At 42.7% G+C, this 25,563-nt stretch overlaps 1 protein-coding gene across 4 annotated transcripts; it reads left to right on the top strand.

Moving 5' to 3' along the window:
* Positions 1 to 24,549, top strand: MBD9 (methyl-CPG-binding domain 9). Of its 4 annotated transcripts, none has more exons than XM_048682871.2 (11): positions 1 to 825; positions 10,937 to 11,022; positions 11,354 to 11,676; positions 11,852 to 12,982; positions 14,164 to 14,856; positions 15,644 to 15,952; positions 16,640 to 16,975; positions 19,906 to 20,004; positions 20,288 to 20,797; positions 22,018 to 23,898; positions 24,090 to 24,549. In XM_048682871.2, the coding sequence occupies exons 1-11, from the start codon at positions 161 to 163 to the stop codon at positions 24,336 to 24,338; spliced, it is 6,282 nt and encodes a 2,093-aa protein (XP_048538828.2). In that variant the 5' UTR covers positions 1 to 160; the 3' UTR covers positions 24,339 to 24,549. The 4 variants fall into 4 exon arrangements, with proteins under 4 accessions (XP_048538828.2, XP_048538827.2, XP_087383474.1 ...); XM_048682870.2 differs by having other exon boundaries at positions 1 to 828; XM_087527348.1 differs by lacking the exon at positions 1 to 825 and adding an exon at positions 7,663 to 7,985.
* Positions 24,550 to 25,563: the final 1,014 nt, after the last annotated feature.

The following is a 25,563-nucleotide window of genomic DNA, read 5'->3' as shown; positions in this document are numbered from 1 at the left end:
TCCCTCCCCCCTCCCTTAACCCCAGCCGTGCTTCGCTCGTGAAGCTGCTGCTTTCCCTTGCTCGCTCTCTAACCTCCTCCTCCCCCCTCCCTCCCCGTCGCTATGCCCGGAATTCGAACCCTAGCCTGAGCTCGGGCGCGCCCCTGATCCCCTGTTCGCCATGGATCGCCCGCCACATCTCGACATCGACCTCAACGAGGCGCCCTCGCCGCCGCCCTCGCCGCCGGCGGCGGTTCCTCAGTCGCCGCCGCGCGGGTTCGCTGCCCCCATTTTTGCTCCTCCGCCTCCGCTGCTGCTGCCGCCGCCGCCACCACCCCAGCCCCAGCCTCCCGCCAACGCGCAGGCCCAGCTGCTGCTCGCGCACCAGGCCCGCGAGATAGCGCTGGCGTACCACCGTGGGGAGTCGTGGAGGCTGGCTGCTGCTACGGCCATTGCGGCCGTGACCGCTGGTTCGTCGGTGGAGGTGCCGCCTCCAGCGCAGCACCCGGGAGTAGCGGGGTGGGGGAACCCGCCGCCCCCGTGCGCGTCCTGCGGCCTCCCCGAGCTGCCGGGGGCCACCATTATCTGTGACGCCTGCGAACGTGGGTTCCACGAATCCTGCGTCCACGTCTGGGGGCCGCTTATGCGCCAGCCTCCGCCACCACCGCTGCCCACCCCCCCTGGCGTGCGGCGGCCTCCGGTAGCCGTGAACGAGGACTGGATGTGCCCGGCGTGTGAGATAGGTGGTGCCCACTCTAAGCGCTGGAAGCTTCGAGCAGTGCCGCTCGACATCAATGCTGCCCCACGGGAGGATCCTGTTGCCATCACCGTCGGAGACATCACCAGGCAGTTATCTCAGCTCCCTCTTAATCATCTCCTTATGAATTTAGATCTTTTGATCAGCAAATTTTATATATTAGCTCTAAGAAGTAGATTGTTGTTCATGAAACGCCAGTACTTTGCAAATGGTAATGTTGAGTTCAATCGAGAACGTGTCATGATGGTTTGAACCTTGTTATATATCGCTGATGTTTGGTTTGCTACTTCTTATGATTACACAGATGCACTTGCTATCAACATAGCATATGAATCTGGTATGTTCTTTGGATTTTTCTGCTTTGCTTGACTGTTGATAACACTGAGACCTGAATGCCTTGGTTTAAATGCTATAATTAGCAACTGGTAGCAGTGGCTTTCTAAAGCATTAGTAAGAGTGCAGCATGGTGTTGCATTTTCTTTTAGTGGCTTCTAAATTTAGGTATTACACTGAGTAATTCGTGGTTGCTGCATGTTTCTCCCTGATTTACTACAAAGAACAGGGTATGAGATACTGCAGCTAATTTGATACTTTCACCCTTTCATGGCAATAAGGGCATGCACAATGATAATTTTATTTTGTTCTAGTTGTGGCACAAATTTGGTTTGTGTTATTAGTTTATTGAAGTGACAGGTACATGCAGTTCAGCCTTAGGAAATTTTAAAATCACCACGACTTGCAATCTGTAGGAGAGAAATTTGTAACCTTTTTTTTTCTTTCATTGTGAAGGTATCTTATTGGTTTCTCTTGCATTGTTGCATGAGATTGTTGTCTGACATTATCTTTATTCAAAATTCTAGTATGGAAATTTGAACTAGTTCTCTCTAGCGTGAATCATGAACTCTTTTGTGGGTTCTTTTTCGGTCCATTAAGTTTGGGGTTAGGTATCACTTAGCATGTTCCAGTAAATTAATTAACCAGGTTCAGAAGAGGAGAAGATTTGGATTGGTGTGATTAATTGGAGAATGGATCACTAGTAATAGAGTAGAAGGCACCGAAGCATCGACGACGAGGGTGTCTCGCTGCCGAGCTGTGGATGGAAATTTATACGGAGGATCAGGTAGATGGGGATTTTGTCAGAACAATGAGCTAGTTTTATTGATTGATTGACGATAGTACAATGGATCAGAACAACTGGAATGCCACCAACAAAGAAGATCCATGATAAAACCGGAAGTTGCATGAAGGTCCTTTTGATCTAATGTTTGATGTTTCTCCATGTCTTTAGTGACGAAACCACAAAAGATCAAATCCGCACAAGCCAGACCAACCTTATAGGTTTTGAAGAGCCACATGGGTTGGCTAGCTCAAGTGGTGAGAACCTAATGTGACCAAAAACACCGTGGTCGAGGACACACCCCTTGCAAGGCAGCCTGCCAAACTGTTGCTCAGACATACAACCAGTAGAGAAGGTGCAAAGCCCAAAATAGCGAGCATTGAGAATTACTAGCTCCATGAGGTAGATCATCATGGTCACACTAGGGCGAGGATGGAGTTGGGAGACCACCATGGGGCCACCACCTCCAAACACAAGCCTAACAAAGAAGGCACCTAAACTCCTAGCCAGATATTGATCCTTACTTCCTAATGCTAAATCGGTTGTTGAAGGCGAGGGAAATTGGCGGAGATTGAAACGGTGGACGATTCGTCCAATGGCTAGGGTTTCATCATGTCTCATGTACAAGGGACATGTGAGCACAAGATGATGCATACAACTTTTATGAAAGGGCCATCATGGAGAGAGATCAAGTATAGTGACTTGTGGCCGAACGCTTGTACCACCACTCTTCTTGACAAACCATCCTCCACCATTAGAGCGTGTGTATTCATCACCGTGTAAAGATTTCGCTTGGTAAGGAAAACCATGGTCAACGACTGTACCAACACCAACACCACGATAGGGCTCCACCACGGCTCTCTACCAGTGGTGGCGCCTGTGAGGAAGAACAAATTTAACATGTTTGTCAGGCGTGTGGGTCGAGCGATAGTAGGAAGAAGTTGGTATGGTAAGAGAGACAAAAGGAGGGTGGGCAGAGTGCTGACATGGTCGATGGATAAATACTCGTGTAGCTCTGGTGCCACCTACGCATAGAATTACTATCTCTGTCCCTAAATATAATACGCTTTTGCAGCTCAATTTGAACTGCAAAAACGTCATATATTTAGGAACGGAGGGAGTAGTTCTTTTTTTTCCGCATAATCCAGAAATCCTTTACAAGATTGAATTGCGTCTACATTCTTGTTATGATTAGAATTTGTTGTGAATCACAACATTGTGATAGTATCCCTAATCTCTCTTACACTACAATGTATGGGACATCAAACAAACATGTACTGGGTCTTCCTGTTAGCATCCGTGCCTAACCTGTATCGCCGTGGCAATCTATTTTGGTGCCTCTTGTGTAGTTATCGTCGCATCATTGCTCAATATCAGTGGACATGACTCTTATTGTTAGGTTTTTTTCTTCAGATTCAGTATTGTTGGCCTTGACTCCTTGACCTCGCTACACATTCTTTAGCTAGATCTCTAAAGGATCTTTTTAGTTGGCATGTCCATGGTTACTTGTTACTCCACGGAGTTCTTTTGTTTCTCGTCAACTTTATCCAAAGCTACACAAATCTTCTCAATTTTTGTCTCCTTTAGCTAGTAATTTAATTTCCTTAGTTTGTCACAACCCTTCCTTATGTGACCATCTGCATTGAATCCTTTCCATTTTTTCTTCCCGCTGGCCCATCCTAATTAGATCGAGCATGGCCCAACTCCAATCTCTTCTCTCGCCTCTGACGTGTTCTCCCCGATGTAAAATTGCCCTTTTGGTATTTATGTATAACCTTCTATGCAGTCCGCGATCATTGTCGCGACTAAAAAATTATCGTCACTATGTTCCTACTTGTGGCCACTATTGTCAGCTTTAACAATTTTCATTATTTTCCATTAACGTGGCAACTCTTTCTGAGACCTTACTTGTAGATGGTCATTTGGTCTAACTCCTTATAACGGTTTGATTTGAGATGTTAACCCATCTTTCTTTCTGCCGTTCAATGAACTATAAACATAGTTTTGATGTGAAATTGGAATTGTCGTTGTGTCTGAACATTAAAGAGCTATCAGGTACTTTCTGAAGGCTTAGAGGAACAAACTATCAAGGTTTAACACTGGTAATGTTTGATCGTCAGTGTCACATGTATTTTATGAGTAGAACAAGTCATGACACAATTTAGTACATCTTCATAGAAGTCTGAGTGGGACCTTCTACACAACCGGTTAGTTAAGCTCGTGAGACATTGCATTTCAACAAACGCATTGATGGTGATTCTCGGAGAGGTATGCCATGGTATCCCCTTATGTAGCAAATGGCATCTATGTGAACCCCCATGTGACGATTCTGCCACACAAAGGGAGTTACTAACCTTAGGCCATGTAGGGGAGATGAACCAAGGAAGAGACATGACGCGAGCCATGTCATTGAGTAACCTCATATAGTGAGTCGACAACCTACATCCGAGAGGACTTCCACATTGCAAGATCTAGGGGAATCATCAGGATTGAGGGTATACTTGGTTTGCTCATGATCACATTTTGCCATATTTCCTGGATTGAAGATTTTCCTATTTACTGATATCTTCATGTTGGACTTGCTAAGAGGCGTTTCCTACTTATGCAGAAGAGCCTATGCTTGAGAGGAAAACAATAAACGATGAAGGGAAATTATCTCCCAAGGCTACATTCTCTTCTCTTAACTTGTGCCTCCTCCTATTCAAGGCACTACCACACATCTTCCTTCGTATGACATTTTGCCATCAAGTCTCCTTGGGGCCAGTTGAAGGCCAACAACAACAATATGGTGGCTATACTCACCCATGGACACCTTCGAGAACATCAAACCGCCTACAAGATGTCTTGACCGTATATGAGGGTGTGGTGGAAACGTTGGCCATGATAAAGGAGCAATGGATGACTATTATGTCGTGATGCCACCCCGTCACCAACACCCTCGGTGTTGGCGACCCCCCTGCCACCCTTGCACACATTATGTCACCCCCCTCGAGAAAACACAATAGATCTTGCGTTTCATTGCATTGAAAAGAAGGGGTTTGAGTTACAATCCTCATAGGAGGCAGTTACAATCTGTGATTTGGAATCAGTGGACATCCCAAGTTGGGGGGTGATAGCTCTAAGTCCTAATGCTCCGGCACGTGCCCAGAGGGCTGCCTCATCTTTGATCTTTGTACATAAGTCATTCGTCGAGGGGTGACCTCCTTTGACGGCACAATCATTTCGGTGTTTCCAGAGCATCCAGGGGACTAGCAAGGTCGCATAGGTGAGGCCTTTGAGCATAGGCTTGGGGGCGAGCTGCCTTGTGGATTGCCACCAAGCATTGAGCGAAGGCTCGTTGTCGGGTGGGAGGTAGGGCATCCTTAGCCAGCTCAGCGTCTCATACTGGACCTGCCGAGAGAAGGGGCCGGTGGGGGTGGGGGGGGGGAGGTGATGCATGGTCTCAGGAACTTGGTCGCAGAGGGGGCAACGCATGGGTGCTGTAGGCCGTGGCGAGCGAGTAGGTCCATGGTCCAGCACCGATCAAGGTTAGCGAGCCAGTGGAAGAATCGGAGTTGCGTTAGTGCCCAACAGTTCCAGGTGAGCTTCCAAGTGTCGCAGTCGGTGGAGCTGTGGAACGTGGCTAGGTAGGCAAACTTTGCGGAGTAGATGCTGCTTGCGCTCCATTTCTAGGTTAGATAGCCCGGCTCGGTGGAGAGAGTTGTGGGCTTGATCTTGTACCAGAGTTGGAGGTATTTGCCGATTTCCTGGACGCCAACGGTGCCATGGATGTCTCGTGCCCACTGATCAGTGTGGAACCCGTTGGCGACCGTTCGGAGCTTGCGGCGGCTCTTGGGGATGCACGCATACAGGAGGGGCGTGATCTCGCAGACTGAGTGCCATCGATCCACCGATCCTCCCAGAACAGGGCCCCTAGGCCATTCCTTAGCAGCATGGTGGTGGAGGCGAAGGAGGTGCACTCCTCGGCGCTGAACTGCAGGTCAAGGCCGTTCTAGGCCCTAGTATTGTCCGTGCTGCTGAACCAAAGCCAGCGCGTGTGCAGCGCGAGGCCGGTGCGCTCGAGGTCGTGGACGCCAATTCCACCTAGCGAGATTGGCTTGGAGATGCGCCGCCAGTTGACGTGGCAGTTCCCACCATTAGCTTTTGTGCGTCCGGCCCAGAGGAATCCTCTGGATTTTCTCAAGTACCTTGATGGTCTTCTTGGGGGGGTGCCAACACTAGCAACTGATGGACGGGGATCGCGCTCAGTAGTGCCTTGATGAACGCGAGGCGGCTGGCCTTGTTCATGAGGCGCGCCTTCCATCCTGGGAGCATATCGGCAGTCTTGTCGACGACGGGCTACAACTGGGCAGCAGTGGGTCGCAAGATCGTCAGTGGAATGCCCAGGTAGGTGATGGGGAAATCCACAATGGGGCAGCCCAGGAGGTCGACGGCGGTGGGCACAGCCTCATCAGTGTCACATCGAATCAGGGTGGCGGAGCTCTTCAAGAAATTGACCCGAAGGCCCGAGGCTTGCCTGAAGAGCTGCAAGATGTTCTTCTCTGCCATAATATCACCCGGTGATGGGTGGCAGAAGAGGATCACGTCGTCTGTGTATAGCGAGACGGTAGGGTTAATTGAGTTGCCTATTTGTTTACCATTGGTGTCTCTGCCAAAGAATAAGTATGATATGATTCATGATTAACTTCTTCACACCTTAGGGTGTTACTCATTATCTGGCTGCATGGAGCATGATCGGTGCCATGTAGCCTACAGGTGCAAGTGCAGTGGATTTGATCAGATACTGCTCAGACCATCCCCTATACGACATTATTTTGTTGGATTCAGAAGCGAATCGGATAGCGCTAGGATGTAGATACAAATACAGCCGCATAGCTAGACTTGGCAGGTAGCGTAATGCCTCATCCGATAGTAGACACAAGTTAACGGGGTAATACACACATGCGAAGAGTATTTAAACGTCGAGCAAAATCACAAGAGTAAAGGGCATATAGAACTACAAGGTGATATATAACAATTAGAAGCACATAATAAACTCTAGAAGGCGGTAAACTTCCACAAGTAAAACACTAGGGACGCCAGCATACCATGTCATAAACAAGTAACACCCGTATGACAAGTTTGTTACTAAAGTTCTATGGAAGTCGGATTATCCTATTTAAGAGGGTTGGATAATCTCACTAAAAAACTCCATAATCCTAACACCATCAGATATTAGGAATAATATATCTTGTGTGCTGGGTTTGGAATCGGAGCAGATAGTGTCTAGATGTAAAAAAAAACTATTACCATGTCCTATCTATACATTGGATCCTCAAATGGTCCGGTTCAATAATTATCCAAATCACATCCCCTTACATGTGGGTGACCACAGTATCATCTCTTAATTCCGTTGCATTATGGGGCCACAGCCTATGGCCTCGTGGAAATACAAGTTGCATATTTCCTCGCATGGTACCAGAAGTTAGGTTTAGGGATTTGATTTTTAATCCTGAAGCCGCAACTCATCTCTCTCCTGGTCTTCTCAATTCGAGTTTCTCCTGACCTCCTCTCACCATTGTCTTCATCCCACTGTCGCCGCTGCATCCCCATGTTCCTAGCTGCATTCGCATCGCCTAGATTCACAATTGTTGCCCGTCTCGCTCTAATAAGGTCCACTTGTCAGCCGCTCCTCTCGATCGGGCCCACTGGAAAGCCACTCTCATGTGCCGCCGGGCCTCTACCCCACCCGTGCCCTTTTGGCCTGCCCACACACTCCCATCAATTGTAAGGGCCAGTTCTTTTGGGGCTTATTGCTGGCCGTGGAAATAAGCTGCCCCCTCCCCGGCTTATTCTATAAAATTTAGGCTTAGGCTTGCTTATTTAGGTTCTAACGTCAGCTCTCACCCCGCACCGCCGACTCTCTCCCCAAGTTGCCAGCGTCTGGATCTGTACCTCACGCTGCCGGTGCTAGCGGGATCTCCTCACGCTGCCGGCTCTAACCCCGCACCGCCGGCTCTCTCCCCAGGTTCCCGGCGACTGGATCTGTACCTCGCGCCGCCGGTGCTAGCGGGATCTCCTCTTCCTCGCGTCCCCCAAGTGCACGACTTGGAGCTCCCCCCTCAGATCTCGCGTCCAGCCTCATCTTCATAGGTGAGCTCTGGTTCCTCCCTTCCTCTCCCGGTTCCTCGATGGCTGACGATGAGCAAAAGGGTTAGATTTAGTTGAAGTTTTAGACTATGGTCATTTTTTGGCTGACAGTTCAATAGAGGGTCAACTTTATGAACTCTCACTATAGATACTGCCTTTTCTGAATCCGAATTTGTTCTGGGATGAAATATCCAAATCCTACACTGGATTCTGCTGGATATTGAATGGCCTTCTTGAATGGCTTACTACGGGATATGACTTTGGATCGCCCAGATAGTATCCGTCCTGTTTCCAGTCCTGTGTCCGGAGAGTGCTGTGGGGATGGAGTTGGGCATCCAGTAATTTGGCTCTCTACACGGACGGCTTGCTTTTCTGCTCTTTAATTCTTGTGGGGAAGAGTATAATGCAGTTTTTTATTTTATTTTTTTATGCGAGAAGGGGTTCACTATTTCAGAATTTCTAAAGAACATTCCACTTTGATAACAAAACTTGTTTTGCATTATGAATTCAAATTTCAAATACTATTAAGGAAATTTCTTCTGGGTTTGATATTACCATGATTTCCTTTCTCACTGAAAACTATTGGGTTTCCTGCCAGGCTTGTTAATCCTGGGGCCTGCCCCTATGTATTTTATAATCTTGGAATACTACAACAAGGTGCACAGCATTAATGAGGAATAAAGAAGAATAAACGTAGCAAAAATAGGCAGACATAAATTATATGAAACATGTTGCTGTTAAGGTAGAAGGGGCATCCATTAACATGACAACCTACTAATCATCTATTCTGTTCTTCTTTTAACATGACAACTCTCGCATGGCTGCAAATTTTTCTGATCAGTTCATACGCATTTACCCAATTGTTAGCAGGCGACGCCTTTCCTTTATTAAAGCATTTCAATATCATATACAGCATATAAGATTATATGAGCATTTGTGAAACATGTACTGCTTAGTGATGGATTCTGACCTGACTTGTACTGTAGGTTACTCCTTCCCTATTTTGGTTATGTTATTCCATAATTATTGCAAGGATGCTCTCCTTTGGAGACTGGGCCATGGTCACGTGTCAGATTGCTTGGTTTTTGTATTTCAAAAAGATATATTTCAGACTAAATTTGAAGAAAAAGAATGCCGGTCAGAAAGTGGCATTCTATGCTTTCGCGCATCAACCCTCACGCATGCCCCTTTTTTGCAGTTTCTCGTGTACTTGTTTTAATATCACATTTAGATCCACATAAGACAAAGGCTTATGTACTTACAGAAATCGTTCAACCAGATGACCCTGCACCAAATTGTTCTACTTTATTGTCTATATACAGCCAAGTCTTATAAGATATACATGCTGGAACGGTGACGTGGAATTTGTTAAAAGTATATATTTTTATTGTAGTGATGGCACATTTTTCTCATGTTCCTTTATGGAGGTGATAAACTGAGTACATACTCCATGGGTCTTTCCCTTTATAACACCAATCGTCCCGAGAATCAATCTCCTTGATAAAAAAGAGAATATCGTCCCGAGAATCAATCTCCTTGATAAAAAAGAGAACAGGAAGGGAAAAGAAAAGAGCGAGAACCCTTAACTTTGCCCTCACCCTTCTTCCGCCAATCAGCTCTGAGATCTCAGTTCAGTTGACAGGAGTTGATGTGATCTGTGAACCTGTGCATCTTGAGGTAGACCTAGTTTTTCTCTCTCTCTCTCAGGTGGGGTTAAAGGCTGCGCTGCGTGCCTTTTCTTCCTTCTGTTTGTTGTTTTGGGGATTACTCCTGATTCTGCCCTCGCTATTGTTCTGCAAATCAGCCCTGGAATATTGCTTCAGCTGATGGCAGATCGGATGATCTGCAAATCTATGCATCTGGAGGTGCAGATCTAGGTTTCTTTCTCCTTGCACGAGGTGGGGGTGAGGTGGGGGGCGGGTGCAGAGGGCAGTTCTAGAATTTCCAACTTTTGCAATTTTGTGAAGTGTTATACCTGCATCAGATCATGCGTACTGAAGTTGGTAACAAACATCAAAGTTTGCTTTATTTATTCTTGCGGCCTATTAGTTCTGGTACATGCATAGATGATGTACAATTTCCCCACCTTGTTTGGTCTATTTTGATGCTAAAATTTTAGTCACATATTATTTGGTGAATCTTTCTCTTGATTTCATGGACAAAGTTGCCCCAATGTTCATTCTCTCCTTCAGCAGATCTTTTGATCTTCTTAAATCCACATGATGTACTAGATCCCATCAGTAGCCCATCCACAGATGGTTGCGAAATTGCTGCAGCCGAGTACATAACTGCAGTATAACTTCAAAATCAAACATGATTTGAAGCTAACTATTTCTGTTTTCAGCCCACCATCATTCTGTACAATGTTTAGTTATCTTGATGATTGTTCTTCTGTACCTTTAGTGATTATTATGGAGTTGAATTTGCTTAATCGAGTTGTCTTTGCATAACAGTGTGTTAAGAAGCTTATACCCTTAACAGTTGAATAGGTTGCGCCGCAATAATTCTCAGTAGTACTGCAAACTAAATTGTAAATAAAACAATCAAATCGTTATTGTCCTCTCATTGTTTTAGACTACTTTTATGTGCTATGCTGAAGAGAATAAGCGCTGAAAGCATGCTTGCATTTACTCTAGCCGGTTCATTGTGTTACAGAGCAGTGCTTTCATTATCTTACATGATGCTCGCTGTTTTATTGTCAAGTGGTTATTGTCTTGATTATTCTTGAAAGATCTGTTTGAAGGAAAAACTTCTGATTTCTTGAAAATTCTACTTTTTGCAAAGAAAAGTGAAACTACAAGTAACTTGTGGCAGCTATTTAGCGATAAACTTTATAAGATGTACTGTTTTTGGGTGCATAATATCAGAAATGTTATAGGAAGTTTTCTAATAACCCTTGTTGTACAGACATTATCATCAGAAGAGAGTTAATATTATTTTTTTGATCCTCACAGAGTAAGTGTTGCTGATGGAGCTCACTTGACCGAATTGGCTACTCCACGTTTCGAGGGGCTGCAATTGAATAATACAACTCCTTTTGGTAAGGATATTAGAGCAATCATATGTACTGCAAGAGAGATGTATTTGCTTTCTGTTGGGGATTTTCCACACCTTTTATGCACTGTAACTTTTTAGACAGCAATTTGCTGTGCTAACCATCAAGATCAACTTCTGCTTGCCCCCATGTTCAGTGCATGTGTGGCCACTTAGGCATATTATGTGTTTATAAAGGGAAATTTGGTTCCAGTTCCAAAAAATTATGGGTCATGCTAACATTTTGAAGCTATACCTGTCTCGTCTCTAAAAGTAACTATTGGCCATCATTGGTGGTGCATCTTATAATAATCCCTCTTCTGGCTATCATGTTGCAGATGGGAATCACTTTATGCCAGCATTTGGTCTTCCTCATTGTTTTAGCATAAGACAACAATTTCCTCCTGTGGATCAAAATTTCATTGCTGATGGAAACATAGAACAGAGGTCCAATCATACACGCCGCAGGAGAAGAGATTTTCCACAAACATCAGCATTGCCCAAGTTTTCTGAGAAGCACGAGTTTGTAAGTTCCAGCATTTTGATGGAGCCATCATTTTTTATGAAAGCAACAGCCCCGAGTCCTACAGAAGAAAGAAATCCACTAAAGCCTCCAAAATTTCTTGCGGAAAATTGCAACCGTCAACCACATCATCGCAGTGTGAGTATCTCATTAACTGTTTCCGATTTGTTTCTTCATCCAGTGTCCATTTTAGATGTTATTGTTTCCCACTGGTACAGCCTTTATTTATTCATTTTATACTGCAGTTCTTGTATCTTACGTTCACTTTGGCACTGATTTTGATAAATATTACTTTGTTGTGTTGTTTCTCTAGGTTGGCCTACCTGTTCAATATCAAGATTTCTTTATAACTAGCTTGGGAGAAATTGATAAACAGGCAAGCTACCACAATTGCCACCAGATATGGCCAGTGGGTTTTACGTCTTACTGGCATGATAGAGTTACTGGTTCACTGTTTGAGTGTGAGGTGTGTGATGGAGGGAGTTTTGGGCCTTTGTTTAAGGTCAGAAGGTTACCATGCTCAGCGTTCCCCCTTCCAGAAGCCTCGACCATTCTCTCTCAGAATGGTGCAAGAAAGGCTGATACAATTGAAACAAAGGAAAGTAGCAGTTTTATTGGAGATGCTGCTAATGATATGGATGATGATCTTTATATGATCCGGGATGTTCCCTCTGAGACCAATCAAGATTTCTTATCATGTCTTACCAATGATACAGAGGATAAAATGACTTCTTTGGGTTGCAATGATGTACAGAGTTCAAATATGGTGTCACAAATACTACCTTCAAATTCAGAGAATGTTCCACCAAGTAAGGAAGCCAATATTAATGACCAAATTGGTGAGTTTACATTTGAGGGAACATCATCCTCTTCAGTATGGAGGATGATTTCTTGTGCTATGGTGGAAGCTTGTGAAAAAATGTACAAGGAACATGGGCATTTGGTCTTCTCATGCACACACAGTAGTGGAAATCATTTGTTAAACAAGGGGAGTGGATGTCAGAACTTTGATGGTCCTTACGCTCCCTTAACTAGATTTTGCTCATCCAATGGCCCCAGTATACCACGAATTATAGAAAAGAAGAATGATGTGGAATCTACTTATACATTACTGAAGAAGTGGTTATACCATGATAGAATTGGGCTTGATTTGGAATTTGTTCAAGAAATTGTGGAGTCTCTTCCTAGATCCAGGTCTTGCATAAACTACCAGTTCTTGTGCAATAGGGCTGAATTTCACTCTTCTATGACAGTTGCAAGTGGTTTACTTATATCTGTGCATAAAGATGGCCAAAGTAATGGAGATATGTCATATGATAGACATGGTGCGGTGACTGGGCTACATGATCATGTTCAGCCCAGCAGTTCTAGCATCCGTGAGCTACCTCCGGGACGTCCTATTAGCCATAAGCTTCCACCAGAATCGGCGGGAGATGTTTTCCAGGTAGCTCTTTACATATCTGCAGGGTCGTACCTGAGAAATTAGAGGCCCTGTGCAAAATTAAATTTTGGCCCTAAGTATTACTACCTCCGTCCCATACTAATTGACGCTCAAACGGATGTATCTAGCCGTATTTTAGTGCTAGATACATCCATTTGATCGTCAATTAATATGGGGCGGAGGGAGTACATAATTAACTGTGAGAACAAGTTTTATATTTCATATCGCTAATAAAAAAATGAAATGGAATTCCAAAAAAGAAAGATATGGTTCATATCACTAATATAATTGCTCAAAGAATTGTATCTTATCAAAAAACAAATCTTGCCCCAAATGACTTGATTTTTCGCATATGGTGGCATCATTTTAGCATTGTTTGATACTACTCACCTACGTTCCGAAATATCCTACAAATATAGAGTCAAAAATCTATATCTTTGCCGCTAATAACAAAAGGTTTTTGAGTTTGTTAAAAAAAGTGCCAATACATTTGACATGGATTTTTTTATTATAGTTACCTGCTCCATATTTATACAGAGATTAGCAGTCAAGGTTGCTTGTTCCAAAATTGTCATCTATTTCGAATGTAAGGTGTACATAATCTTCAATTAGGTCTTTATAAACATTTTTTTTCAAATATTATCAATTGTTAAAAAGAAGTTAAATTTCTCTTCACCGAACAATTATTGATGGGCTAGGTGGGAGATTGACAGGAAGCGTACTAGCTATTCATTGCTGATAATAGATTCATTCTGGGGAATTGCAAAGAAATTAGTCAAGAAAGATGGACTGATGGAGATAGTCTCCAATTTGAATAGGAGAGAGAGAGAGAGGGAGCGAGTGGAAGGAAGGAAGGGGGAGATGTGCGTGAGGTGGAGTTTGTAGACTGTAGTTGTCTCAGTTCTCGGTGTACAACTATCAAATAGCATTGCAAGTGCTTTCTCACTAGTACTGTTAACGCAGGATTAACATTTTTTTATCATTGCATGATTAACAATTATTACTAGTAGTACTTAATCAAATCTGGGCCCCCTCTGATTTGGAGGGCCTGTGCAGGCGCACACCCTGCACAGGCTTCCTGCATATCTTTCACTGGTTCTACTATTTGAAGAAACACATCTTTACACAGTTGTGCATTTCCTTCTTATTCTTGCATCCATCTTCTCATTGAAATATTCTTGTAGATATGGGAGTTCTTGGGGCGTTTTGCTGAAATCATTGGTCTCAAAGAAGTGCCTTCATATGAACAATTGGAAGATGAACTTGTTGACCCATGGCCAGTTTGTGGAAATCAGAAAGAAACATTGTTGAAGGGCATTCAACAATGTAGGGATTACTCTTCACCGATGAATTCCCCTGCTAATGTTTCTATATCACATTCAAATAGTGAATCTGGTCTATCCAATAATGAAGAGATTGTGTCTGTGTTTATTCCTGTGGAAACTTCTTCTATGAAGGAAGCTGGTCAAGATAAATTGGCAGCGCAGACACTTGGGAGGTGCACTGGTGTAGTATTGCCTGGAGTTCACCTTGCACTCTTCAAGGTTCTTTTTGGTGAGCTACTGTCAAAGGTTGCCGTATTTGTAGATCCAAACATTGACCCCAAAGAATCAAAACCCAGGCGTGGAAGAAAGAAGGACACTGAGAGCCTCATTTCAACAAAGGAATTTAACTTTGATATGCTAACTGCTAACAAGTTGACTTGGCCCGAGTTGGCTAGAAGGTACATGCTAGCTATTTCTTCCATAAATGGGTGCATGGACGTGTCTGACATTTCCAGTCGAGAAGGGGTGAAGTTATTCCGCTGCCTACAAGGTGATGGTGGCATACTGTGCGGAGCAGTACCTGGTGTTGCCGGCATGGAGAAGGATGCCCTGGTAAGCATTTTATACTTATACAATTAGGTAAACTTGTGATTCATTTGGATCATGCCTTCCTTTCCTTCTTCAGTCAGACATGAGTTGCAGTCTTTAGATTGCTGTATGCTATGGTTATTTGCTATCTGTTTTTGGATTTTTAACTTCTTATTTCTATTTAATAATATTTGCTTTGATTGCAACCCCGTACAATTATATTACCCACATTAACTCTTCATAATAGTATGTTTCTATGTTGTTTCCATGAGGGAAATAAGACATATCCCTGTTTTATTCTGCTTAGGAAAAAAACTTGTTTTTTTGGGTTGCTGTCACCATCGGTACCGCTTTCCGTTTTTTACGGTAAAACAACAGGGAATGCCATTACACTGTATTTATATGTACTTTGTAGTATAATAGAAAGATGTATGTACAAGCCTAGCAAGTCGGGTATAATCAGTTGAGAGACTCTGCCCATTTGTTTTTTTCTATGATTTTATTCAGAGTTTTTCCACCTGTTTGCAGAAATTTTGTTGTTAAATCTTATCTATGGAGACAAGATTCTTGTTTTTGCTTATTTGGCTGGAGATATCTTGACTACATTAATTCCTTGTCCAGCTGTGTGATATTTTGAGAATTTTGAATATAATTTATAAGGATGCTGTTTTACGTTTGTTGTATAATTTATCTATAGTTTTTTGTTCGCTCACTAAGAGATATTATAAAATTTCCTGTGTTCTTATTTTAGATGATGATAAATTTTTATGTGTATTTTTGCTGCACTGTAATTAATGTCTTGTATTTTCAGCTGCTTCTGGAGGCGGAAAATTTGATATGCAGTTCTCTATCAAGTGAAGGAAACAAGGTTTTTATGATGGATTACAAATACACTGGTATGATAGATTCTGCTGAGGTGCCTATTGCTGATAATAGAACATTGCCAGATTGGGCAGAACCACTAGAGCCGGTGAGAAAATTACCGACAAATGTGGGAACAAGAATTAGAAAGTGTGTTTATGAAGCTTTGGATCGAAAACCACCAGAATGGGCAAGGAAAACTTTGGAACATTCGATAAGTAAAGAGGTCTACAAGGGTAATGCATCTGGACCAACCAAGGTTAGTAATGCTCCTGCAGGCTGCAGTCATATGATTATTGCTGTTCTAGACTGCGTTTATTTTCCTTCTTTTAGCCTTGACCCACTCTCTGTCCCTTAAAAAACTATTTTACTAATACATCGAGCTGCAATGCTTATGGTGTTTTTCTCGTAAGAAGTAACGAGTTGCAAAATATAAGTATGAGTTTGTATTAGTTTATGTTTTATTACCATTTGTTGTGTGGGTTGCAGTCTAGATTAGAACTACTCATGAATTTTGCTCTTAGCCGGCAAGACGAATACATAAATTCCGTTTTCTAGTTCCCCTGACAATTCTTTTGTTACGAAGTATTGTATCCCTTAAAAAGGATGACAGAAATGCGAATTTTGTTTGAAAACTTGAAAATCAGTCAGATGATGTATTTTGTATTTACATGTCTTTGCTTATATAGGCCGAGCAGGAAACTTCGGTTAACATGAACTTGCTGTCAGTATTGCACTTTACCAAAGTTTTACTATATATATAGCTGCCAGAAGAGGAGTCAGTGCATAGCACGGCCATACTTATGTTGTATTTAAAGAAATGTATTTGCTAGGTGCCTTATTAGACTTATTCTTTGCCATGATACTTTTGTCTATCTTTTAATTTGAGAACCCTTATAACTAGGGGACTATTTGGAAAATACACTAATTTTTTTTCTTGTTACAGAAAGCTGTTTTGTCTGTGTTGTCAGAGGCATGCCGTGTAATAGTGCCACAAAAACCTGAAAACCCAAGAAATGAAAGGAAAACTATTTCCATCTCAGAGGTTATCTTGAAAAAGTGTCGTATTGCTCTGCGCCATGCCATTTCTTCAGATGAATCTAAGCTTTTTGGGAATTTGCTTGGAACTACTCTAATGAACTCTAATGAGAATGAGGATGAGGGCATCCTTGGCTTTTCTGGTATGGTGCCACGCCCTTTGGACTTCCGCACAATTGATACAAGGTTGGCTATGGGCGCTTACTGTGGATCTTGGGAGACTTTTTTTGAGGATGTGCAAGAGGTATGTTTTTCTTTAACACCCTTTTTATATTATGCTATGGTGATACGCATGGGATATTTTCTCAGATTTTCCATGGATTGACTTCATGTTGCATTAGCTTGTGCTAGATGGTGACATGGTGGTACCACCAGATCATGGTGTTGCTTCAGCATCATTCTATCTTTTAACAGAAAATTTCAGAAATGTTGACTAGCTACAATCTGTTTTTGGAGATAGTTTGTCTGGGTTTCTCTAAGGCCTTGTTTGCTTTCGAGGGATTTAATCCACTAGTGGAATCAATCCACCTAGGGATTGGGCTGATCCCTGCTTGTCACCCAATCCAACTGTATACCAATCCATACCAAACCCCCCTCTTCAGATCTCATTTGGTTCTCCCAAACTCAGTTCAGAGTTATAAATGACACAGAGCAACATGTTTGGACATAACATTTGAACAACATACACAATACTATCATATACGAAAATGGTCTGCACCATATAACAAGATGGCAACAAGAATGCAGCAGTAACATGAATAAACTGGTAGACAAACATCTCGAAACGATACGAACACCATCTCCAGTTGCATATCATCCATGATAATTCAGTACAAATTACTCAGAACTTTTGTGATCCACTCAAAAAATAAATAAACAAGAACTTGTGTTCCTCGATTGTGCACTTCTCTTTGATGTAGGTATCATACAAGAACTTGCTGACATCCTTGTTCTTCAGGTGGCATTTCTGGTTCAAGTAAAACAGAATAAGGGTCATGAACTCATCATTAGACAGACCCCATCATTTCTACAGGACGCGTCACAACATCAAACCAATTTTGCAACGCAAGAAACCATGCAAACTTTGAGGATGCACAATAACTTTCAAGTTGATTAGAACAACCATACAAAATAAAAGGAAAGCTTAATCCCCACCATACCAAAACAACCATAATAACTTTGAAGTTGAAGAGGTGCTCAGTTTTGTTCTACGGCTAGACTGGTAGAGCCCAAGTAACCCATGTTTAATCTTACTAGAAGTGTTAGCGGGTCAGAAACCTACCCATCTACTAATAGTATCCATGCATTCCTTACATATTCATTAGGATATATATCCACATATAATTTGGACAGCAACCAAGAAGAGTATAACTGCAAGAAAACGCAGGGGACAAACTACGGAAATTTGCAAAGACAAGTAACTGAGTCAACCTATTCTAGCAGCCATTAATAATGCAAGTCTTGCTCAATGTGTGTGTCCAACTACTAGTCACAATGAACTACAAGGACAGTGGAGAGCAACTGTACTAGAGGCTACAAACATGCACATAGGTGAAAGTCCAGAAATTCCAAGTCCTAACATATCTTTAGACATGAGAACCTAACAAGTCTCCAATCAAAACAGTAGACAAAAGCAAATAGATCTGCACATATTTAATACTGGACTACATGTCAGCTTAGAAAGATGAACCTTCTGTGAGTTTTGGTTACCATCTGACTACGAATAGACGTGTGTGTGTTTGATCTTATGATTGTTCTTGCAACTAGTCACAGCCAGCTCCTACTACACACACAACTATCATCACTTCCTCGTCCAAGAAATGCAAAGACAATTACTAGAGACATGACAGATTTGGAGCCATGTGCGTGTGTTTGATCTACATGGGAACCTAACAAGTCTCCACATGAGAACCTAATTTGGAGCCACACAGATTTGACAAAATAACTACTATTCCATCACAGAAGGAATGAAACGGAAGCCCCACGGCCCCGCCTTGTCCGTCGCTGGCGACGGTGCTGCGGTGCAGCAGGAGGAGAGGGAGGGAAGGATTCAGGCCAGGGCAAGAAAAAAAATGAGATAACTTATGGGAGAGAAGGCTGCCATCGTCACCGTCGTCATCTTCGCTACCAGCAGCACCGATGCCCTGCTCATTGACGATTCTACTACGCAAGATACAGGAGAAAAGGAGATCAAAGGAATAGAGAAGGGAAGGAGGCAGAGGTACATACTTACAGGAGAGAAGGCGACCATCGTCAGAGGCATCGCTGGTGGCTCTGCTCGGTGCTGTTTCTTGCGCCGCCGCCCCTTCGCCTCGGTAGGTTCGCGCGCCACCGCTCCTTCTCTTCTCGTCGTGGATCAGTTCCACGAGGATGAGCTGATCCTTTTGGCCCCTATGGAACAGAGTGGATTGCCGTGGTTTGGGCCGGTATTTTCCATGCCCTGGGCCAAACCAAATATTCAAATTGTGATCCACGTGTAATATTTCCCTGCTGAAACGACCACCGTGGGTCGGGCGCGATCCCGGGCAATCCCGGGCACATCAAAGTTTACTGTGAAGTGTCTCGTCTGGGTTTCCCTAAGTGGGCTTTTGGTTATATGATGCTACACCAGTTTACTGTTGAGTGTGCATTCTACTACAGGTCTAAAGCTGGCATGAGTGCACTAACTGCTTCTCATGCTAAACTAAGCCCATTGACTGCTGCAGTACGAATTTACAATAGACAGAAGCCTAATTTTAAGGCTTATGATATCTATGTATATCATTGCTATTCATGTTGGCAATGTAGTAATGCCTGTTTATCCATGAGCGATTCTTATTCTCGTTTCTATTGACGGCTGTTTCCTTATTGATTGCCAATGTATATATTCATAAACTTTGATGTGCGTTGGTTTATGTCCATTCAAGGGATGTTACACATGCACAAAAAAGGTAAAGTGTTGTGCTGAATTGAACATCCCGAGCTTCTAAGTTGGTACATGAGACACATCTGTTTGGTTCAGAAAAGTTGGGAATGATTCCCGTTCATTCATGATTCATGAGCACAGCTACATTAGCAAATTTGATATTATATTTGGTGAACCTACTAGAACCCATTTGTTTATGTCTCTATAATTGAGCAGTATATATATTTAGTTCCCTGGTCAAATTATGATGCCATTATGTTTACCTGCAGGTAATCCGTAATCTGCACACTGCATTTGCTGATCGAGCTGATGTAGTGGAAATGGTTGCAGAATTGTCTCAGAGTCTTGAATCCTTATATAAGACAGAGGTTTGTTATCCCTTTCTTTATCAATCTATCTCACGTGATTTAGTCAACCTATCTCATGCGATTCCATAATTTCATTTCACATGCGTTTATGATCAAGATGATATTGCAACTAGAAAATAAAATAAATGGGTCACTGAGTAAGCTTTATACAATCTTATTGGGATTACCTATGCTGATTTGAGTATATATTAGCTTACTGTTAATTTTTCTGTTTACTAAGTTATATTACCAGGGATTTTAATAAACCTTTTGGATTTCTCTTCTTTTTACATGGCTGGTGCAGGTGCTCGACCTTGTTCAGAAATTTGATTGTCACCTGTCTAATGAGAATACTGATTCAGAAATCCATGAGGAGCTACATGAAATTCTGACTGCAGCAACCAAATTACCTAAAGCTCCATGGGAGGAGGGTGTTTGCAAAGTATGTGGCATTGATAGAGATGATGAAAGTGTTCTCTTATGTGATGAGTGTGACTCGGAATACCATACTTACTGCTTGAATCCACCACTAGCTCGTATACCACAAGGAGACTGGTTCTGCCCATCGTGCATATTGAAGCCAAAGAAAAAATCACGTCTTGACCAGGGTGCTCAGGATTCAAAACGACAACGAAAAGGAGCAGAGTCTCATGTTCACGACAAACCGTCGTGCATGTCAGGTCAAAAGAAATCACATCCTGACCAGGGTGTTCAGGATCTGAAACGACAACGAAAAGGAGCCTTTCACGACATACTTATTAAGTTAACTGCAGCAATGGAACAAAAGGAGTACTGGGAGCTTAGCACACAAGAGGTATGGGTTTTTTCTTCTATGTTTCAAGTAGATATCTCTATTGTTTAGTGTTTGGAAGTTTAGTTCTTTGTGTATTGCACAGTTCGTTGTGTTCCTTCGTATTAAGAAAAATGAAGTGGAAGCTTGAGAGTTCAGACCAGTAAAACAAAATGGGTCATTTTTCTCATACAAAATTTAAGCTGGTCAGACTTCATTCCTTACTTAGACCAACATTTTCTGATTGGTATGTCCTGCTATGGTGGTAGGGATGTTGGATTCATAGGCACCCTGAAAATCGACATGTTTTAGATTTGCTGGTATTATTACCTGGGGTTTCCTTTACTTGTACGTATGTTTTATAACACTTCCCAATTTCCCGCCCATCATAGTGGTAGATGAAATGTTTTATTTGTGTTAGCTCCGGTGAACTTCTACATGCCACATATATTCTGTGTGTTGGTCTGTTGGATTGTCCCTGTGTTGTCACAACCATCAAAATAAGGTTAATTATTCAAGCATTGTTGGGTATCTTATATATGTGGCACTTTGTGCAAACAGATGAAGTCAACATATGTGTATGGTGCTATGGTGCACCCCATGGTCTCGTAGTTTAAATTATTTGATCCGTTTTTCAACTTCCCTTCCCTCACTCTATCATCTTGTGAACTTCCCTTCCCCTAGTCTATGCTAGGACAAGAAGACAGCTCTTCTGCCATCTTATTACCTGAAAAATGGGACCATGTTTTCAGAAAATTTCAACACAAAATTTGGGCCCCTTCATTCTCAGATTGAACTTATTTAGACATATGCTTTGCCGTGTAAACAGAACAATTTGGCTTGGTGTATTTATGATTTCTGTAGATAATTGTATTTTACCGAAGTAGATAATTGTATTTGGCGCAAGAGGTCTTCAAAGAAAAAGGTAGAAGGGATAAGCGGAATGATTTTCTCTGACGCTTTGTACTGTCGTACTCTAGATAACCACATTGATGGTTTAGTTGGAGCTTGATTTTATAAAGTTAGCTCTTAGCCGATGTCTTGGACGATTTTCCTTAAAAGTCTGCACGGAACTGTGGATGGAGTACGTTGGTATTGTGTATTTACTCATTTGGCCTGATATGATTTTACTTGGCCAGATAATCTTTTCTCTATTAGTATACCTAATAATTTATTTGTGTGCTGATTTTCATAGTGGACAAAGTGACAACCTACAGTGTCTAACATTTATCATCAAAATGCAGAGAATAAATATGCTGAAATTTCTATGTGATGAAATGCTCAACACAGTCCTGGTAAGAGAACATATAGAAAAATGTCCAGATAAGTTGAATGACCTCCAGCAGAAGTTTCGTGCTTTGAATTTTGAATTGAAAGATTTGAAGTATAAGGAGGAAATGAGGACTTCATATGCTAGACAAAGCAGATGGAGCAAGACTGAACAGCACGTTAGCAATTGTTCTGGACTTGCGGAAAATCAACAGAATGAAGTGGCCATAGCATCAGACCATCTTGAAGAGTCTGAACAAGGTAATACTGGAGTTAACCTCAACCAGCCAGCTGAAGGGACACCTCCTGGGCAACTAAATGTTGGCAAACCTTGCAAAAGTGACAATGGCATGTCTATGGTTGAAGAAAATAAGTCTTTGGAACTTTCTGAACAACCATCAGGGACAGGTAGTGACCGGATTGAAGGGAACATTATGAACGAAAGGTCGCGTGATAACTTCAATTTGGTGGACACTCCTATTGCTGAAAGAGAACCAGTAGCTACACCTCTCAGTACACCGGGTGGGGAGTTGCCTGATGAAAATGCCAGCGCATCCCAAGATAATCTGAAAATGTCAACAACTAGATCACTTGAGCAAGCTGCTGATAATGGTGAAATGGATACTTTATCGGATGAGATTTCAAAAGTGCAGGAGTCAATTGGCACAGTAGAGTCACAACTTAATATGTCATCCCTCAGAAGAGATTGTTTGGGAAAGGATTCCTTGGGTCGATTGTACTGGGTTTTAGGACGATCTGGTAAACGTCCTTTGCTGGTCGCTGATGGAAGCATGCTGATATGCAAGGAGAGGGACATTAACATGGTTAATAGCTACCCCCCATCTACTTCTGATTGTAAAGGATGGAATTCTGCATCTGTTGTCATTTATGAATCGGATGACGAAATCCGTAGTCTTGTTGACTGGCTAAGGGAGTACGATCCAAGGGAAAAGGAGCTGAAAGATGCTATCCAGCAGTGGCAGCGGCATCTTTATCACCTGGGTAATTTTGTTCTCAGTGATCCTCCAATATCCAAGGGGTCGAACAGCGAGCAGCAGCTTATGGACCTTCCCAGTACCAAGGCTGGAGCAATTTTGGAGAAAACATGCCGCTGTGACTGCTTAGAGCCTATATGGCCTGCTCAACACCACTGCGTAGCATGTCATGAGACTTACTCCACATCAACGGAGTATGAAGAGCATGCTGGAAAGTGCAATGGAGATGTCAAGGAGAAGGATTCCGTTGATCCGAGCTCCACTGCCGAGTCCAGAAAACTGAAGTCATGCCCATATGACTTTGAAGAGATTTGCAGAAAATTTACCACAAATGATTCAAACAAGGAGATAGTGAAGGATATTGGACTTATTGGATCAAATGGAGTTCCATCTTTTGTCCCTTCACCTGCATCTTATCTTGAGCCTCCAGTTATTCTGAATAAAAACAAAAAAGATGATATCCCAAATGATTGGGTTTCCTCCTTGGAGGAATGCCAGGCAATGTCTGCACAAAAGTTAGGACAGGAGGGGTCCAATTCTGGTCAAAATTGTCCTGGTAGCACGGGTGATGAAAATGTGTCAAAATCTAAGAAGCCCGCCTCTGATAGTACTTCCTGTGAGGAAGCATCTTCTGCAACAGACAAGCCAACAAGATTGCTAGCTGTTAATGGTGGCTTGGTTCCGGAGTCATCATTGAGGCCTGTTAGAGGAAGAAACTCTCATATCCTAAAGCAGCAGAAGATAAATTTGCTTGATATAGATGCAGCGTTGCCTGAGGAAGCTTTGAGAGCCTCAAAGTCTCAACAAATAAGAAGGCGTTCATGGCGTGCTTTTGTGAAGCATGCAGAATCAATATCCGAGGTGACTTGATCTATTTATTCACCTTCATGCCACAGAAAACATATATCTATTTACTAGTGTTTATGATTATTTTTGTGCTGATTATCTAGTATCCATTAAGAGCTCTCTAACATCATCTCCATACAAAATAAATGCTTGAGAGCGCTGATATTATCCATTGTACTGATTAATCGTATCTATGCCTCTTCCAGATGGTACTGGCGACCAGTGTGTTGGAGAGTATGATAAAATCCGAGTTCCTGAAGAATGATTGGTGGTACTGGTCCTCCTTCACAGTAGCTATGAAGACCTCAACTGTATCCTCGCTCGCTCTCAGGATCTACACTCTTGATGACTGTATCATGTACACCAAGGAGCCTAACACCATGGTGGCTGACAGTACAAAGGTTGTAAACAAGGGGGGGAAGAGGAGGAAAGAGCCAGAACCATCAGCGTCTTAATCTGCGCCGCTCTATTGCATACCCCAAACTTAGAAGTTCCGCAGACGGTGCAACAATGTGACGCTGTGGTGATAGAGATGGTATAGACAGAGTCTTTGGTTATGTGGTCCCTTGAGTGGTTGAGCCTTTAGGCTAGCTAGCTTTGATTCTGGTGTTCCTGCAAGGGTGCAACCTTGACCGTTCATTTTAATAAGTCATATTTACCAGACTATAGTTGTGCGCCTTAGATATGTTAGGGCCAGCGAAGAAGGAAAATGCGTTGTTTTGAGGATGGCAGCCGCAATAGCTGTCGTTCAAGTTTTCTGCCGGGAGCGGCTGCATGCGAGCGTAGTTTTTTCCTTTTGGGCTAATCTGTTTTGGCTTTCAGGGATACATATCATTCATGTTAGCTCCCGGTCTGAGAACCCGAGGATATTGTGCCTCCTTTTGTACCCACCTTCACATGATTGACAGCATGTGGCGGGTAGTGGCCGTTAGCCTTTCTGTTCAACGATGCATGTTTGTTAGCCTTTCTGTTCAACGATACAATTTTGAACGTACGCAAGCCACTGCATACATGGATGTACTACTCTCAGTGTCCCCAAATACATAACGGTTTAGATATTGGCATACAAACAATTCTCCTTTTACCCTCTTTCTTGAGAGTGGAATCTATTAACCTGATCTCAAACCCCTTCTCGCCTAAAAATGTCACAAGGTATGTGAGTGGGGTGATCGAGTTTTCAAAACTGGGAGGTGTCTTACATAGACCAACTCACTAAGAGGACCGTTAAGAAATACATGCTTAACATCCATTTGATATAATTTGAAATTGTGATGATATGCATATGCAAACAAGATACGTATGGACTCAAGACATGTAGCGCCGGCAAGGTTTTATCAAAATCCAAGCCTTCGATTTGGCTGAACCCTCGGGCCACTAACCTTGCCTTGTTTTTAGCAACTTGTCCATGTTCATCTTGTTTGTTCTTGAAAACCCATTTGGTCCTAGTGACTTTATGATCTCTTTCTTTGGGCCTCTTCACAAGAGACCAAACTTTGTTGCGGGTGAAATGGTTTAGTCCCTCATGCATAGCATCAACCAAATCCAGGCCATCTAGAGCATATTATACCTTAAGAGTCTCAAAACATGAGACAAAAGAGTGATGTTCACAAAAATTTGCCAAACGTTTACAAGTAGTTACTCCTTTTGTGATGCTCCAAAGGATGTTATGAGGAGTAGCTT

This window comes from Triticum urartu, chromosome 6A (genome assembly GCF_056163025.1).
Source record: "Triticum urartu cultivar PI428250 chromosome 6A, HENAU_Tu73, whole genome shotgun sequence".
In the NCBI taxonomy this organism is placed as follows: Eukaryota; Viridiplantae; Streptophyta; class Magnoliopsida; order Poales; family Poaceae; genus Triticum; species Triticum urartu.
Note: the sequence above shows the minus strand (reverse complement) of the source record. Positions and strands in the feature narration are given on the sequence as shown.

Excerpts from the sequence above, each read along its gene's own strand:
- MBD9 (XM_048682870.2), top strand. The coding sequence starts at position 161 with ATGGATCGCCCGCCACATCTCGACATCGACCTCAACGAGGCGCCCTCG. Across the intron at positions 12,983-14,163 it reads CGGCGGGAGATGTTTTCCAG|ATATGGGAGTTCTTGGGGCG; the intron begins GTAGCTCTTTAC and ends ATATTCTTGTAG. Across the intron at positions 16,976-19,905 it reads TTTTTGAGGATGTGCAAGAG|GTAATCCGTAATCTGCACAC; the intron begins GTATGTTTTTCT and ends GTTTACCTGCAG.